The sequence below is a fragment of the Columba livia genome, chromosome 2 (genome assembly GCF_036013475.1).
Source record: "Columba livia isolate bColLiv1 breed racing homer chromosome 2, bColLiv1.pat.W.v2, whole genome shotgun sequence".
Taxonomy (NCBI): domain Eukaryota; kingdom Metazoa; phylum Chordata; class Aves; order Columbiformes; family Columbidae; genus Columba; species Columba livia.
In genome coordinates, this window is record NC_088603.1 from 38077719 (window position 1) to 38096302 (window position 18584).

General features: G+C 42.4%; 1 protein-coding gene across 4 annotated transcripts in view; it reads left to right on the forward strand.

The window, feature by feature from the left end:
- The first annotated feature begins 5309 nt into the window (after positions 1 to 5309).
- GALNT15 (polypeptide N-acetylgalactosaminyltransferase 15) overlaps positions 5310 to 18584 on the forward strand; it is a 30207-nt gene continuing 16932 nt past the window's right edge. The window contains exons 1-4 of one of the 4 annotated variants that reach the window (XM_065051461.1): positions 5310 to 5485; positions 6419 to 6967; positions 12292 to 12458; positions 13164 to 13368. In XM_065051461.1, coding sequence (XP_064907533.1) covers positions 5460 to 5485; positions 6419 to 6967; positions 12292 to 12458; positions 13164 to 13368 — 947 coding nt within the window. In that variant the 5' untranslated portion in view covers positions 5310 to 5459. Of the gene's footprint in view, positions 5486 to 5852; positions 6213 to 6418; positions 6968 to 12291; positions 12459 to 13163; positions 13369 to 18584 lie in introns of those variants that run through there. The other 3 variants (XR_010470102.1, XM_065051459.1, XM_065051460.1) reach the window with 3 other exon arrangements.

The following is an 18584-nucleotide window of genomic DNA, read 5'->3' on the forward strand; positions in this document are numbered from 1 at the left end:
ACCAAGTCCTTTGTTCTTGAAAGCTGACTTCTACACACATACAGCTGAACTGCATCATAATTTCAGTGCTAGTTCTTATGAGTATAACATATTTTTAAAAGAAAAAAATAAAAGCAACAGGTTTGTTACATCCCTCTCAACAAATAGTTAAAGAATATAAGTCCTCCGTGGGAGATACAGAGATGTAACAGGTCCAGATCACACACCTGTTATATTAACATAGCTTATTTTAATTTTCCCTGTATTTTACTCATATTAAATATTTAAGCACAGAAAAATAATATTTACTGTAATCTTACCTCAAGCATTCACCTCACATTTACTCCAGTCCTTCTGTAGCAGAACTCCAAGATATGCCCCCTGTGCTCTCAGTTCATGCTCACCTGCTCCCCAACTGCAGCTCATTAAGCTGCACACCTGCAGTGACTTAACTTGAGCTGCACTCAGGTCTTAACTCACCCCAGCAACAGTGAAATTATTTGCACTTCATGCTATCATTAAATACTATTTTCTCATCAGGGTTTTCACGAATATGGTACTCTCTGTTAACTTTTCTGGTAAATCAAACCCCTAATATTCAGCAGGTATCTGAAGAGTGGCTATTTAATATACCAAGCACAAAGAAATATGTAGCTGTTTAGGAAACAAAAAGTAATTTCCAGCTTAGGTGATGTGGATGACCATAGCATTGAAACAGGTGCAATCAACTATGCAACTGCATGTCACTCAATAGTGTGTCAAGAGATATATGAAGGATTTAAAGCTTTTTCTTTTTCACTTAGCCTACACACCATTTTAACTAAAAATACTTATTATGGGCACAGCCTCCCCATAGGAATATTGTGGCTTTTAAAAGCTACCTACATTTAAAGGTTCTGCGAAGCATATGCTGTTTGTATATCTCCTGTATATGCGGAAAGAAATACAATAGATATTGTTAGAGCTGCTCACCAGGGAAAGAGTACTTGGTAGGAAAAAAAGGCTTTACTGTAGGTGTTTTTAGTATCACCCAAATTTCTAGAGACACTCTGTTTGCAAATGGTTTCATGGCCTGTTTTGTGGAAGTAAATTTTCAACCACAGATGAAACTCTATGGGTAGAGCTTCCCTGGGGGAACCCATGGTGATTTCTTTCTTGTGACCCTCCACCCATAGGGCTGAATTTATCCTCAAACTCCACTGACATTTTTAATATTACATAAAGGGATCAATTTCCCTTACCTCATTTGTTTCATTTTTAAAACCAAAGAGGCCAGGCCAGCCACTCCAAGAGTAAACCACCTTATTTCCATTTCAACCTGTGCAGCTACAGCAATTTAGAGCCAGCTAAGAACCCATTCCACTGTCTCTAATGGTGGGTTAGATTTTATGGCCAACATGGGGTGATTTTCTAGGGAAGGATGTTGACAATAGTCAACAAATAGTCCCAACCATTTCAGAGCTGGATTCAAGCTACCTGTGTTGGGTTACTGGGGGTTCAAGGTATATAGCACCCTCTCCAGCTTAAGGATATTAATAGTAGTTGAGTACAAAAAGCAGGAGGTTGTGATGGCATGTGTGTGGCCCACAGTGCTTGAGATATATCATTGCTAGGTCAGCTAACGATGATCAAAGGTCTCACCCCTCCTAGGTGATAGCTGGTAACTACCTAAGGCTGTGTTAGATGCTAGGTTTCAGGCATGGAGTACATACTATTGCCCTTAAAGCCCTGAGAGCCACCATTTCTGAGTTAGCCAGAGGCCGTGGTGCTGTAAATCCAGAAGCTGTCATTCCTGTGACATGTTTCCTCTACTTCCCATCAAGTGCTGCTGACCTTCATGCCCACAGAACTGCTTTTGCGAAGCAGTGCAGAAGTCCATGGCTTCCATGCTCTGCTTTAAGTTGGCCATGTGATTTATGAGCAGAAGTACTGTAAAAATGGAATTTCAGCTGCATTTCTTTCACTGACAGATTGGCAAACATAAATCACAATGCTAGCACCAAAATCCCTGCCAGTGATCAACAGATTTTAACAAGCTTTGACAGCCTCCAAAACCAAGTTCCACAGAATCTTGTTCTAATTTATTATTAACTTTCTATTAGAAAATGTCATTGAAATAACAATATTTGGTGCAACGCCAAGTACACAAAGCATCTGCAACACCTGCAAATAAATTATGCCTTGTGATAATCTGTAAATACGTATTATTGCATCCTGGGAAGAATGGGGAATGTAACTTGATTATGAAACCACCACAAATCTTGTGCACCATGTAATCAGTCTCTTTTTATGCACTGACTTTCTTCACATCTGTGCAAATAAAGCCATTGTTACAATATACAAAGAGCTGTGGCATGTAATACTTGCAGCTATGAAACCATGACTGCTGCTATGTGTTGAGTCTTTAAATGGAAGGTGGCACATCTGCTTTTGGCAGAGGAGTGTAAATCAATCCAAGATGTTTATTAAAGAGTAAGTAATGACCTGTCCACACGGTCTTTCTTCCATCCAGCCTTGGTTTTGTTCTTGCTTTTTTATTTTCCTGGCGGTTAAATACGGGTTCTACACATTGCAAGTATGTGTTGTTTCTTCACGTACGGATAACATAGCATGTCACATAGTATTTAATAAGTATGTGATGGGGAATGGTTTGGACAAAATGGCAAGCCAAAATGAGATGGGGAGGAAAGGGTAAGTACAACCAGCTACACCATAGTAACTGACAGGTTTATTACACTGGATAATGCAACAGTTTCCCAATGCTTTTCAAATGAACAAAACCTAAATTTGATTTTATGTTGTAGTTCTTGGCAATTAGTGAGCAAAGTTTGCAACAGTAAAGAATGGTGAATATTTTCTTCCTCATGAGTCAGAGACATGGGTAAGCATTAAAGAATGGAGGAGTTGTTATGGTTTGACTTTGCATTTACTGAAGGTATGTACACCTTCCACAACCAGGTTTGCCTGAGCAGGACTGGTAGGAGCCAAAGTCCTACAGTGCTTTCATGGGTTGACCTGCAGGAAAGACACCACCATTTTGGCACTGGTCAATATTGGCACTGGATATTGGCCCTTTCTGGAGCAATTGCTGACATATTTGGCACAGCTTCTAACATGTTCCCCTCTCACTGACCGAGGAGCTCTAAGGTCTGCTGTATGAACAGTCCAAGGACAACACCTTTTGTGGGCATCCTCTTTCATGGGCTACCTGCAAGAAGCAGCACTGAAAAGACTGGAAGCCAGGAAGAAGACAGTGGCTCTACGCCTGAAGGTAGAATCTGGGACATGCAGTGTTCCTTCCTCTTCCACCAAAGGATGCACAGGAATATGTCCTAGGATGCCTGGGGAGAGGGACTCTCCCACAGCTAGGCAGGAGGGAGCAACCTCTTCTCTGTCCCAGTGAAGGTCCTACTTTGTAGTGTGCTTTTTAGTAACCCTGGGTAGAAAGAAAATAACAGGGATGTGGTCCTCTTGACTTCCAGGTGGGGAGCTCATTAGAAAGTGCTGCCGTTCTTCCAGTGCATTTTGGAAACAAGACTTGTCCTCTCAGCCACCAAAAGGCTAATCCATTGGGATGACAGTCTCTCCTTTTGTACACTAGCAGTGGAAAACCACAGTGCTTTCCTGGCTCACTTTTAAGAGACGAAGCTGGAAAACGGGCTGTTTGACACATGATGGTTCAGGAAGTCTCACTGTGCAGAATTGGGGATGGTTGTGAGAAACCTTCAATGGAGAGGTCCATGCTGGAGAGGGAATGGAGGCTACTGGAAGTGTGCTTTGTACTTGTGCACTGAATTGACTAGACTGACCTCCAAACATCTTCTGCAGTTGTTCACTTCTTCTTTATTAAAATGGTCAGGATATATTCAAAGGCCAGATTCCATATACATATATTTCAGTGATAAAGTTACCTATCAGCTCTGTCCCAAGAGTAGCAAAGATTGCTGTGAATTTGTTAATTGGGTCTTTTTTCATCTATAGCTACAACATAGCTGCATGAGAGACCCAGGTGGATTTGCTCAGCAACACAGGACAAACCAGGACAGAATTTACTGCTGCAGGCTAGAATTACCTTGATCAGCATCCTGTTATAATATTTTAGCCAGGGCAAGAATAGTAATTAAATTAAATTGAAATACTTGGCTGGATCAGAAAAGTAAAAAAAAAAGTTTAAAAAGCCAGTAATACTTTCTCCCATTTATTCCACATACTCTTAAGTTTCTCCTTTTCTTTTCTTTTCTTCCATTCTACATGCCTGATAACGAGACTGTGGAACTGAACGTTTTGCAGGTTGCTGGTGCCAGCAGAGTGCCTTGGACATGTCTTTTCATTTCTGTTTCATTTTGTCTTTCTATGCCTGACACATATTTTTATATGAATGCTTTTGAACTCAGATTTTTTAATGCAAATGTGTGATGCTTCCCTATTGAACTGAAAACATCAACACTTTTTTTTTCCCTATAAAAAGTAGGATAAAGAGCAATATTCTCAGGGCTGAAGGTGGGCTGGGATGTTACTTTTCTGTAAATTAAGTTAAAACAGGAAGACACATACAATGGTGAAGTACCAAATACTGGTTAAATCTTCCTTCTATCCAAGATATTATTAAAGCAGTATTATATATTTTAAAGAACAGCTGAGGTAAGGAAGGTGCCACACAGCAGACTCATCACACCACCTCAAAACATTCTATATAAGAGGGTTAGGGCAGTACAGACAGAACTGAGACTACATGTCCAGTAATTTTAAGGTGCCCTATCCTATCCTATCCTATCCTATCCTATCCTATCCTATCCTATCCTATCCCGACTTTTGAAGGTGATGACTCATTGTAGTTTGAAAGTGTGTGTCTTGAAAGTACATGTCCTCTCATTTTCAATTTTTTGCAAGTTGTTTACCAAGAACCATAGGCTGAACTTAGAAAACATCTTACAGGGAAGTAATGGGAAAGCAGGAAAAAAAGGAAGAATTCTTGTCTCCCTTTAGAGTATACAGCATTCACATCTTCAGGCTTTTGTTTTACCTATAATGTGTAGAAATGTACTTTTTAACAAAAGGTGGACATGGAAGTTTCCTAGTAACCACATGCCTCCTGGAGCTGGTACTTTTTGCTCATCAAATATTACAGGATATGCAAAAAAACACATCCCATGTCCCCAGCGTCAAAAGGATTGGTAACATCTGAGTTACATCCACACCTGATCTCTGCCAGACCAAGAGGCGTGTGACGCTGAAGCATGTGGGCTGTATCACCCTTTTTCCCATTGGACAATCATCCATCTCACAGCAAAAAAATGCCCACTAGCACCCATACCAGCAGTACTAGCAAACAGACCTCAGAGACTGAGCTCCCCTTTTAATCACAAAAGCCGTTGTTTTCTTTCAGTGTGGGTGGTTGTTCCAGCCCAGGCTTTCTACATATTATTCTTGGACTATTGAAAACTTGAAGTGCTGCTTCCCCTGCAATACCCAATTTATGGATGAGGAGACAACTTCATTCTGCCAGGTGATAATGTGACAACCTTATGTCAGTGTTAAAATCCCCACTGCTCTAAATATTTACTGAAAATGAAATATACTCCAGCTAGCACATTACCATACTAATACATCTAACCTTAAATAAATCATGTGCACTCTCTCTTTTATTCAGTTTATAAAACTCTTGCTTCTTGCTCTGAGCATTCTTAGTTTAACAGAGCTATTCAGACATAGAGAGATTCATGGTGTCCCTTGATTTCTTTTATAGTACAACGTTTTGCTTCTTATATTTCACCTCTTACAGCTTTTGCAAAGTTTTGATTTGATAGGACAAGAACAGTGAGGGCATTAGGACCACGAGAAAGACGCACACATTGCTCTGTATTATGTCTGGCAAAGTGCTTCCTGACTGAGTGCCGTAGTTATGTGTGAAACAAGTCAGGGGCTGAGTAGTTCTCATCTGTTGATCACAGTTAACTTTAAGCCTCTGCACGGGGGAGAGCTGTCAGATCTGTTTTCAGGCATAAAGCGCTTCAATCCAGGCAGCAACTGGAAATTTTGAAGAAGCAGGAACTACTCTGGAAGGAAACTATCAGAAATGGAATTTCTTTTTACTTAGAATTTAAAAGGGAAAAAAAATCAAAACTTCAGCCACTCTTTTTTTCAGCTAAACATGTGCTTTCCTAACTAAGCTGGGACTCTGTATCATAAAGGATCTATTTCATCTCACTGGATCCATGCTACCTTTTACTACAGTAAGTGCAATATTAATAGGAATGTTATATTTTGTCTGTAAACAGAAAGGAAAGCATGAAACGGCATCAGTGAAATGTGAGGGGAGCAAAAAAATCCTCTTGGCAGATAGTGAAAACCAGGGCTTTGCTGCAACCCGAGGACTGGAGTCTAAGAAAGATCCGAGGGATATTTAACATGACCATCTGTATCATTTTGTCACCAACAGTATGTTCTTGAGGAAGAAGTGCAGATATGGATCACGTAAGCTGCAGTTTCTCTTGTTGCTGCTGATGCTGGGCTTTTTGCTACTGATGGTTACAACGCTGAATCCACCACCCAGCAACCAGAGCAAGGAAGGGACTTTCCAGCCTGTGGAGTTCAACCCCCGGGAAGGGTATCAGGTGGACTTTGTGGAGACCCAAGAGATGCTGGACACCCAGGAGGAGAGCCAGCAGTACTACCCTTTGGATGGGCTGTCACCGTTCATCTCCCTGCGGGAGGACGAGTTGATCGCAGCCGTCGTGTCACCCACGGGCCGGAGGAACCACAGCAAGGCCAGGAAGGGCTATCGCGTGGTGAAGCAGCAGAGCAGGCGGCCGGAGGCGAGGGCCGAGGGGGACGCGGAGTCCCCGCAGCTCCCGGCCCGTCCTCTGCAGCCCGCGGAAGGCGCTGCCGCGGGGCAGCGGCCGCTCGGCCTGGAAACCCACGGCTTTAACGAAGCGCTGAGCGAGCGGATCTCTCTGCGCAGGGACCTGCCTGAGGTACGACACCCGTTGTAAGTAACAACAGCCTATTTCATCTCTGGGAGAAAACCTGTCTCTTTCCCCGCCGCCGTCCAAGCCCTTCCCCCCCGCCCCGTCCCGTGAACCTCTCCTTCTGTAATTCCCGCGTCTTTCCTTTTAAACTCTCCGCTTCGGGATGCCGTTTTTCCTCAGGCTGCGTGAGGCACACAGCTCCGTTCCTCACAGCCAGGTGTGCTCCCAGCCGCCCCCGCCGGCTCCCGCTGCCACCCCGCGCTGCCCAGCCACAGCCCCCGAGGCCGCGGCAGGTGCTGCCGGAGCCAGCACAGGCCGCATGAAGCACCGGCGGCATTTCCAGCCCTCAGCAGCCGCAAGGCGGCAAAACGCGGAGGGGCTGCGGGCAGCCAGCGGAGGGGAACACAGCTCAGCTCGGCCCGGTCCGGCCCGGCACCGCGTCGCCCTGCGGGCAGGCGGCAGCGCCCCCTGCTGGCGGCAGCGGGCCCGGCGCCTCCCGCAGCAGCAGGTGCCGGTGGGCGGCGGGGCAGGGAGCGCTCCGGCTCTCCCCGTGACCCCCGGTTCGATGTCTGTGTGCTGGGAAGGGGATGCCTAAATGCCGGGCTGTCGAGCGGGAAGGGCGGCCGCCTCCCTCGGCCGGCCCCCGGCCTCAGCCCGCCCGCCGGCTGCGCCTGCCCTGGGCCCGCAGTGTGCGAGGGGCGGGCGGCGGCGTGAGGAGAGCACGGGGCCGGGACAGCGAGCGGCCTTCCCGCCGCGTCCCACCGTTATGGGTCCGTCCGAAGCCCTGGGCATCTCGTCATGGTGGGCCTCTGCCAGAGCTACGGGGTTGCTGGTCTTCTGGGGTGGTGAAGGAGTCAGAAGTTGGGGCTTTTAACTTTTTTTTTTTAGTCTAACAAGTGACGCCCACAAACATTGAAAGGAAACTCCTGGAAGGATCGATGGTGGAGATGAGTGTGTCTGGCCAGATCTGCCCATGCCACCAAAGCCAGCAGCCGCCTGGCTGGAAGGCCACATGGAACGAGTGTTACATTTGGAGACCCACATGTGGCATCTGAAACCACATGTGTTAGATTTGAAGCCCCACATTGAAGCCTGGAGACTCTGGAGTCATTCTCCTACAGCCCAGGAGAGGCAGCTTCTTAGAAAGGGGCTGAGGAGCATCTACACTCCCCTGTCCCAAGGGAAAGGGAAGGGGATCTGGATGGGTATCATCTTTTCTTGCTTCCTGTAACAAAAGTTATTGCAACTTTCCCCAAGGACATGTTGGAAAGATGCACCAGTAAGAATTTTAAGACAGAGAATTTATATAACATTTTTTCTAGTGGTCATTTCCCCATGTTTGAAAATGGTGGCTCTAAGGGGACAGTCTAAAGGAAAGAGAAATGAAAGGGAGTGTTTTCTACACTTGCTGACTAGGTTCAGTGTTAATTCGGGTAATTCCATTGAATAATATAATGCTTAATATTATTTTGGTTATTTTTCACCATGCTTCACTGGCAGCTCTTTGAACTATGCAATGTTCAAAGGAGGAATGATGACCCAGTTTCACTGCCTGTGATGTGAGCCAAAGAAGTTTTACTTTGGCAGCTGGAGGGCCATCCAACAAGAGACAGGTTTAGTTAATACTAATCTCAGTAAGATTTAAGCTGCGGTCTCAGAGCTTTTGGATGGGTTTTCCTGTCTGGCCTGTTACAGCTTGAGGGCTATCAACACCACAGCTTATGGAGCCCACATTGAAACCACAGATCTGAACATCTGAGGCTTCACAGTTGTTCAGATCTAAATCCAGATCATAAACCTGTGGCAGAGGTCTACCTCTAAGCCAGTCCTGTCCTTCATGGCACAACACACAAACCACAATGATTTTTTTTTTAGGTGTAATTTATTCTGTGAGCCTAGCTGACAACTCTGTCAGCCCAGTTTTATATCAATGTAAAATAAGTGCGAACCAGTAATGAATCAGATTGTCTGTTACTCTGTTCTGTTTGAATCATGTTGTTCCTAATAATGTCTGCTATTATTTAGTTAGAGAGAACCCGACCATTTAGAGGCATTTCAGTGAGTTAGCTCCATAGACTCAGCCTCTCTCATCTCACTTGAAATTCGGTGGCAAATTCCTCATACCAGAGGCTATGCCTACTAATTGTGAAGCACTTCCAGATACTGTAAAATAAGGCTGGCCAAACTTCACACTTACGTACTTCATTTTTACCCTTAAACCAGAGTGCCAGATGTAAGGTAAATGCCATAAGATATACTTCACTGCTGTTTCTTTGAAATTCACATGAAGAGATCTGTTGTGCTTTACATTGGAACAATGAGCAGCATGACTATGGTTTCTTTTCATGTGAAGGGTACAAAGCCCTGCTGGAAATAAAGTAGAGCCTGTGGGCTGTGCTGTACCTTGAGAGCCCAGGATCCAACCTCCTCACCTGGAAAGCGATACTTTAGACCTTTCTCACCAGATTCCAGCTTCTGACATAACCCTTCCATGCCTTTTCAGGTGAATGTTTTATGCTAATCTTCTTCCAGCACTGCTGCTGATCCCACAGTAAAACATACCCCAACGGATGAATTGGGTACCTTGTTTTGCACCGTTTACTTTGAGTACCAGTTTTGAAACAGACAGGGTCTCTGGGTGAAAAGGCCTAACATCTTGTCTAGCTGTACTAAGAAACTGTTCGTCCACATCAAGACCTCTCCTCTGAGGTACCTTCATCCCTCAAAGGGTTTTTTGCTGCTATCAGTTGGTCCAGCTGCCATTGACACCCTCCTTGGACAGTGGACCTGAATTAAGTCTTACATTGTGACTTCTGTGATGGGATTCTGTGTGAAAAAAAGGTCTGTTTCCCTCTCTTGGCCTTGAGTGTCAAATGTGTCCAGGCGAACAGAAATTCGCAAGCTGTCTCAAAAGGTTTTAAGTTTCATTACAAAAGCGCAGCTTCCACTTGAGGGCTGTTGGGAGCTGAATCTCAATGAGACATTTTCCTGAGGGTGGGTGGGAGTCCCCGTTGGCAGCGCCTTTGCCGTGGCAGAATTGCTCTCCTGTTCGTTGCTGCCTGTGACGATCCTTTATTTTCCACAAATTGGATTAAATCACTGTGCCTCATACCAGTCACAACCCTGACTTTTTGAAATGCCGATTTATGATGGACAGTCTATGAATCTGCTTCAAATTACAGGGAAGGTATTTCTTAATACCTGTACCCTTTCGCATTTTTCTGAAGATCAGATATCTATATTGCAAGTCTTTGCCAATCTCCATGGCAACCAAACACTCACCACCTAGCTTATGTATTCAAATACAGTTATTTTCAATTCTTTTCCAATTAAGACTCCACAACAGCATTATTTTCTTGCTATAACCACAGTACTAGCAACAAGACATTGTAGTATTATGCTGCAAAATGTAGATGCTTATAGCTGTATTGAATGTTCCTGGTTGGAAGCTGACTGGTAATAAAAGGACTGCATCAGATCTTCACATTTCTTAATCACCTCTAGATTTCTCTGCCTGAAAATACAAACACTGCCAAGTCATAAGAGTATCCTTTTCGCCATCCTGCTGAAAATGGAAACAATTATCCCTTATGAAATTGTGAAAGAACAGAATTGTTAATTAAAGAAAATCAGTAAATCATGGACTTATCATAAATCGTATTATTAGAATGTAAAAATTTTCAAGAAAATTTGCCTCTCAATATGAAAAGGCATTAATGTGAAATACTATAAAATATAATAAATTATCACGATTGTGCTCATTTTCAGTTTATATTCCCAGAATTGTATCTATCATATTTGCTTATTTATATTTGCTATTAATATTAAATCATTCAGACTATATATTCTGTTAAATAATAAGCAGCTTTTTGTGTGGATAATGTCTAGCATGATAGGGCCTCAGTTCATAAATAGAAGCACTAAATAAAATGGTAAAAACCAGAGCAATATTAAAATTATATCCCTGACATGAGTTTCTGCTGAGCAGCTAATTGTTCAACAACCACTGTAAAATCCGTATGATTATTTGCTTAGCCGTACAAAAATGCTGAAACAACAGTGGCCCATATTCAGCCAATTCTGTAGTTCCTGGAAGAAGTCCTTGCTGCTAGGGGTTAAATGAGTTAGGAAACTGAACAACTGCTCCTCAGGAAATGAAAAGATTTCAAAATGTGTTTTCTAATGTAAGCAAAGCAGATATATAAGCACCATCTTTGCATGTCTACAATGGGCATTTGAAGGCCTTTTGGGGAAAATGTGTGCCCTCATGCCAGTACAGTCTGTCCTGTCTCTCTGAACCCAGACTGGTACATCAGAAAGCACTTTTTATTGTGAATGTGATTTGTAGATCTATTACTTACATTTATGAAACAGCCAATGTTTCATGAGGGTTCATGGTTTTCATATACAGTTTCTGTGAGGATTAATAGGAAGTGGTTTTCATTCTTAAACACTTGAGTTTTCAAAGCAACATCCAATTCACAGTAATTTTGATGGAAGTTTTTTCAATGTTGTGTGTCAAATTTTGGCCCCATGAAAAACTGAGGAGCTGTGGACCCCAGCTGGCACTCTGGAAATGCTACCCACTAACCCACACAGTCCAGTGTCTTGCAGTAGGTTGTGTTTGTACCTGGAGCTGTAAAGGAAATAACAGAAAATGGCATAAAGATAATCTACCCACCTGTGAACCTCATTCATCACTGATTTGTTTTCACTGAAGAAAGCAACCTCTGCAATCTTTATAGGGAAAATACATTTACTTGCTTAAATGTATCACCTACATTTGTTTTCATTGCCCGTTTAAGCATCCACTTCTTTCCCATACAGAACTGAGGTGTTGGCTTCATTCTCTGGTCAGGCAGTCCACAGGTATACCAATCTGTTGTGCAGATTAGTTCTTTTACTTGTTAGTCTTAAAGGTACTGCATTTCAGTTTACTCTTTCATGTACTACTTGAGAAAATGTGGAAATTGGTGGGGGCTGACTGACCTGCTTTATTCCCCTCTCTGATTTGCTCTGATTGTCTTCAGTTTCTCTTTCTTTGCTTTCTGGACCATTTCTGTTGAGCCGTGTGTTTTCAGGCAGCCAGAGCAGAAGGAGGTATCCCAGGATACAGCAAAATGTTGTTGGTTTTGTATTTTAATTTTTGTAATGTCACTCCCATGTTTTCACTTCCTATTATAGTCTCGGACACTTAATACTTCCTTTGCTTTTTTAGAAATGAGCTGATACCTTAAACTGCTTTCCATCCCTGAAGTTTGAGGTGTAGCTTACAACTTCGCTCTGGGAGTCAAGTAGCCCATTGTACCAGTGTCTAGCGTCTCTCTCATCTGATCCCATGCAGGTGCCTACAGCAAGAATATGACTCCAGTCTGCCTACTGCTAGTGTCATCATCTGTTTCCATGACGAAGCCTGGTCTACTCTGCTGAGAACCGTGCACAGCATTATGGACACAGCCCCGAAGGCCTCCCTCAAGGATATCATCCTAGTCGACGATCTCAGCCAGCAAGGTAGTCCCCATATTTCTGTATGTGAGTACTTTCTGCCAGAGCTCCAGGGGAGAAACTGTCCTCCTCCCAAGAAGAGCATGAGGGGAGTAGAAGGCAAAGACTCTCAGAAAGAGAGCTAAGCAAAGCCCTGAGCTCACTGCCAGGTTTTACTCTTCCATCCCTAGAATTCAGCTTAGCTTTTCAACTTTGAAACATGTTTCTTTTTCTCCCATCATTTCCAATCACTCTGAACTTTCTTGCTTTAAAATAAGATCACAGTATGCAAATCTCAGCCTTCCCACTGGACCAGATCCACTGTAATAATTTCCAGACTTACACTTTGGCTGAAACATAGAGTGGAAAGCTCCACATTGCTAAAGTAATCTTAAGTGCTTGGGAAAGCCAAACACCTGTAGTATCTCACTCTGATCTGTGCCTTTTATGAGATGATGAGAGCATCCACCTTTTGCTGAAAACAGAAGAGAAGGCTATTAAGTTTCCCACAGGAATAGCTTCACACCTAGTGAATCTCAGTTTCCATTAGTCTCTGCACTTTGACGTTGTGCTGCTGTGGGAATATTTGGAACATGGCCTACTTGGCCATCTAAAACAAATGCCCACAAAACATTTTACTAGCAATGAGCAGCATCTCCTACTACCTGTTGCTTTTATATAACAGCTTGAATCAAAACTAAAACATTTTGGTGACTGTTCTGTTTCTGACAGGGCCTCTGAAGTCAGCTCTGAGTGAATACATCTCTAAGCTGGATGGTGTGAAACTCATCCGGAGCAACAAAAGGCTTGGAGTCATCCGAGGTCGGATGCTAGGAGCTGCACGAGCAACCGGAGATGTGCTGGTCTTCATGGATTCGCACTGCGAGTGTCAGAAGGGCTGGCTGGAACCCCTCCTAGCTAGGCTGTCCAGCAACCGGTAAATATCCCCATGACCTCTGAGCTCCCTGCATATACTAATTTCAGGTGAAAGAGAGAGAGGTACTTTGAAAGATTTGGGTATTTTTTTAATCCTCTCTTTGTTACCTTCTTCCTTCTGGTCACACTGCTTTTATTTTCTACCTCATTACCACATGCATCTCACATTTGTGAAAAGCAGGATAGGATAACTATCACTTCACACAGAGTTTCACTGAACTGTTGGAGTTTGTATCTGGTTAGAGCTACAAGAAGGCTTCCTGGTGGTCTGAATTAAAAAGGTTGCAGTCTCTAGCTGTTTGGAAATTGGCAAACATCCACCAGAGAAACTACTGCAAGACTCCATTATTTTTAATTTTTAGCTGTCTAAGTCATGGAGCCAAGGATAAAATGCTTTGTCCCCTTGAGCCAGTTTGGCTACATACCAACACCACCTGTACTGTCTCTGTTCTACAGAAAAACATAGACTTTCTGGGCAGCCTGGACAGTTCTAGCTAATCACAGGGACTTTCACTGTCCCTGAACTAACAGAAGAAGATACAGATTCATATTTTCTGAGCCTTTCATGTTTAGGTTGGTGCTTGGGCCTGCTCTCTAATGTACGGCTGAGCTCATCTATGCAGTCCCAAGGGCCTTCAAAGAGATCAAATCACTGAAAATGTTTCAAGAATTACATGGAACTAAATCCTTCATTAAAATGACTTTTCTGAAAGAAAAACTTATACATTAATTTGTCTGTCATTACCTATAAGCCACTTGGGAAAAAATGGATAATTGCTTGAGGGGGTAAAAGAAAAAAAATACATCTTTAAAACTCTTACTAGACCGTTAAGTAGTCATACTAAAGACCTTCAAAGGCTGTTCTAAGGCACTGGAACAAGCTGCTTTTATGGCTGATTATGTTTGCTTATGAAAGAATTCATTTGAGTTTTTAGAAATGATTACATCATTTGGATGAAAGCATTAATCATACTGCAAGCAAGAGTAATGCTGTCCTAGGATGTTAGGACTATTATTTTCTAAAAGATCCTCCTTGGAAAAGCAGATTATGTTTTGTCTGCAGACTTGTTGGATGGTTTATTATGAATACACTTCATGATTCTTCTGTCTATTGTTGATCTTCATGCAAAACTCCTGTCTGTGTTAATTGTCCGGTCCTTGAATATTCAAGGCTGTATTGCTGAAGGCTCTCACAGGAGAGCTATAGTGAAGAGGGAATTACAGTGGCGAGAGAGAAATCAGGACCTTCACCAGAATTGTAGTGAGTCACTGTCAAAAAATTATCTCTTCTAAGGGAATGGTAAGCCACCAAGCCTGCGATAGCTCTGAGATTTATGTAGCACTGTCACCAGGGGGTGAGAAAGGGATTCTTTACCCTATAAGGCTCATGTGCTCATTCATTCCTCCAGAAAAGCAGAATTTAACACTGAGTTAGCTAATGGCTAATTGGATCCACAGAGCAAAGGTAGAAGAATGCTTGGATAATATGATACAAACCAGGGGTGTCAAACTTATTTGCACTGGGGGCCACATCAGCCTTGCAGTTGCCTTCAAAGGGCCAAATGTAATTTTAGGACTGTATAAGTGTAGGAGTAGTTAGACACCCCCAGTCTAAACCATTCCTTTCTGTCGCTGTCTCTGACCCTGGAAGCTTTGTCACTGCCAGTATGGAGAACCTGTGCCATTCTACAGTGCACAGGAAAGACATGTTCTCAGGCACCGGGCAATCATTTTCCTCGCTGTCCTTCTTTCCCCACTTGAAGAATAGTGATAGTAGCACTGACCTGATAAGGAAGTTAATCCATTATTTTTCCCAAATTGCTTGTAATGCTTGCATGAAGATCACTGTGGAAATGTGAACCATTAGCATAGTCAACTTGGCTTCATTTAGCAGTTGAGGAGCTGTTAAATTGAAATGTGCATTCCCCGAGACTACCCAAATGAGGTAAGTGCATCGAAAAAAGTTAATAGTGACTGGTGAAATATCCATCATTCCTCTTCTTAATATACCAGTCAAGCTGCAACTCACGTACTTTTACTGGAGAGACAGGATGGGAAAACAATCACCGTGAGTGAGTGAGTGAGTGAGTGAGTGAGTGAGTGAGTTTGTTTGCTGGCAAGAAAAAACGCAGCCTTTCCAAATCTTGAACCTTTGCAGGAACTTAGCAGAACTGGAGGGAGATTTTAAATTTTAAAATTGTGATTAAGCCTGATTTTCTAGACTCCTGATCAGATCTACCACTATCATTGTGACCTGTCTTAGAGCAATGCTGAGAGATCCTTGCCCCAACTGAGACCTCACTGTGAGTTGAACATACTCACAGAAAGGGAGATAGTCCCAGTTCTCAGTAGCCTGGGGTAATGACAGACTGGACAAACACGAAAAATTATCCCAATTTTACAGGTATGGAAATATTTGACAGCTATTTGACTTGCTCTGAGTGATGACATTTCATGTCCCAATGTGATGGTTCTATTCACTAACCCAATCAAAATTATTTTCCCAGAAAGTATTGAATCTTTCTAAAATCATTACACACACATTTATGGGCACCTTGACTGGGACTAGTTCTGTGAACCGCATGTAACAAATTGACTGGGATGCTGTGCATCAGCTTGGTCTGTTGCCTAGAGAATGGTTGAGCATTTTTGTGAAGCATCCCTTGACATTTTGATTATTCAAGGATGAATAGCATACGCACCTGGACAACATTAGGAAACTAGATGAGATGCCCAACAGATCATTTCATTTGACAACTGTTTGTGTTCCAGGATAATTCCAGGTGAGTAGCATGGTGCATAGTAATGCAGCTGTGCAATTATTACAGTTGTCTTTCGAGGGGTTTGCCTTTTCCAGGGGAGTGCAGGAGACAGCTGCTATTTTGTACTCGGTCCAAAGGCAGTGAAAGTCAGGGGGGCATATAATGGACTGTTCCATGAAGCCTCGAAAAGGTTGTTCCTTTAACCTAAAAACAGTGACCACCATGCTGAAGCAGGGCTGTTTCCCCTCTGTGCTGGTGTACTGCCCATACAACAGCTTAAATACTATGTTAGGAGACAGAAGCCTGTAGTATTATTGGAAGAAGCCTATCTAATTTCTAAAATTCACAGTGCCTCTACTTAGCTCAGTGATTCTTGGTCACTAATCTTTAAGGAAAATGCTGTTCAACAGAATGAGAAATGAACATAGCCAAAGGGTGTCTCATCCACTGTTTGCTCCCATTCAGGAGCAAATTGGAGCCTCTGCTTGTAGATACAGGAATAGAAACAGAGTTCTGCTGTTCAGAAAATCTCTGTGTGGCTCAAGTTTTAAGGTAATACACTAGAGAGAAGGGAAATATTTTGCATTTAAGTAGAACAGCTCCTTCATCTCTTTTCACCTGATTCTTCACTCTCAGTGGCCCATATCCCAGCTTTTGAAGCTACCAAATACATAAGCCATCTGTTTTCTGCCTTCTCACAGGCCCAGGAAGCATGGTGTTATCCCTCCAGAGCCCACACAACCCCAGCCTCTGAGCACGCATTTCCATGCTGCTCTCCTTGTTTTGAAAACCTTCCATATACTTCACATGTAAGAGCTTGCTTCCTGGGACTTCTCTTTATGCCTGATCCTTTTATATCCCTCATTTGTCAATAACACACATTCCAAATTCAGTAAATTAATGTTCTGCATTTACATGGTATGTTATGTGAAGATATGCTTTCTCTTTACAATCTTTCACAATTGACCAGGATCAGCAGGTGACCTATTTTAAAGAAGCTGAGGTGAAGAAACTGAAGACAAGAATCAACTGAAATAATTGTAGAAATAATCCTTTATTTTTAGTGCATGCTTTTGCTTGGCTTGTTATTGGGCATTGATTCTTCAATGCCATTCAGGAAAAATACCTGCAGTGATGTAATGGATTCTGACAGTTTGGTGACCAAACTGAAGCCAAATATTACCGCTAAAAGTAGGAGCAATGAGGATTTAGGTATGATTCGTGGCACAGTGGCACGACTGTCCAGGGTAAAAAGGTATTGGTCACTCCTACAGATTTTGGTACCCCATATATGAATTTGAATATCTAATGAAAAAGACAGGTTCAAAAGTCTGTGGTTTTTTTAGTAAAGTATTCCCTTAGCACTCTACCTAGCAGAGATTTGAAGCATATGCTTAGTGCTTAGCATATGACTAGTCTGTCAATTTAAGGAGGCTGTTCATATGCCGTAAGTTAGTCTGGAGTTGGTCTGTAAGGCAGTGTTTAAGTAATTTTTTATACCATTTACCATGTCTGATCACTGCATTTTATCTTTTTACTAACCCTATCTAATCTCAAATGTTTTGCACTACCATTTCCCTCAAGACTTCAGCCAGCCAGCAAGGTAATTTCAGTGAAAATGCAGCGTGCTGTGGAACCAGCTTGGGTTCTCAGTTACTTACTGATGTTTCAACCACATGCAGAGCCAGAGAACTTGGGTTACCTGGATTTCCTAGCTATATATTTTTTGCAGGGAATGATCCACTCTGAAACTGGTTGAGGAAAATACATAATTTTCATGTTTGTATTTTTGTTCCTCCTTATTTAAAGAGGGATTAAAACATATTAAAGTCTGTTCCCTTCCCCGCTAAACAAAGTTCACTAAAAACCACTTTCAAAAAACAGCATATCTAAAACTTCAAAACAGATGTGTTAATTAACTCTTCTTCTCATAATTTTACTTATTCTAAAAATAGAAAAGAACATAATGTCCATGGTGACTGTAAAGGGTCATGGGAAGACATTTCTTTTGCAATTGTATTTGGTTGAGAAATGCCAAACCAGGAAATTGTTCTTGTTTGGGTTGGTTTTTTTCATGGAATTGTGACCTTTTGTAGTTCATTCGTGTTCCAAGCGTTTGAAATATTCGCAAATTAGTCAAACAGTTCAAAGCCTTGCTGCTAGTTGTGTTTGAATTTCCTGTTTTTTTTCTTAGATTCTACAGAGTAAAATTAGCAGTAGTTTGCCAGTGTGTGTTTCATTTCAAAGTGCCGAGAAGCTGCTGACTGTCTGCCAGTTACCCAGCTAAAAACAAAAAGAATAGCCAAAAACATCTTCCAACTTTCAATTACTTTCTGCAGCAAATTTGCATTTAGAACCATACAAGCATCAAGCCATCATTGAATATGCAGAAAACAGATGTTTCATTTAAAAAAAAATTACCAAAAGATATGTAAAAAAATGGGGCATTGACCAG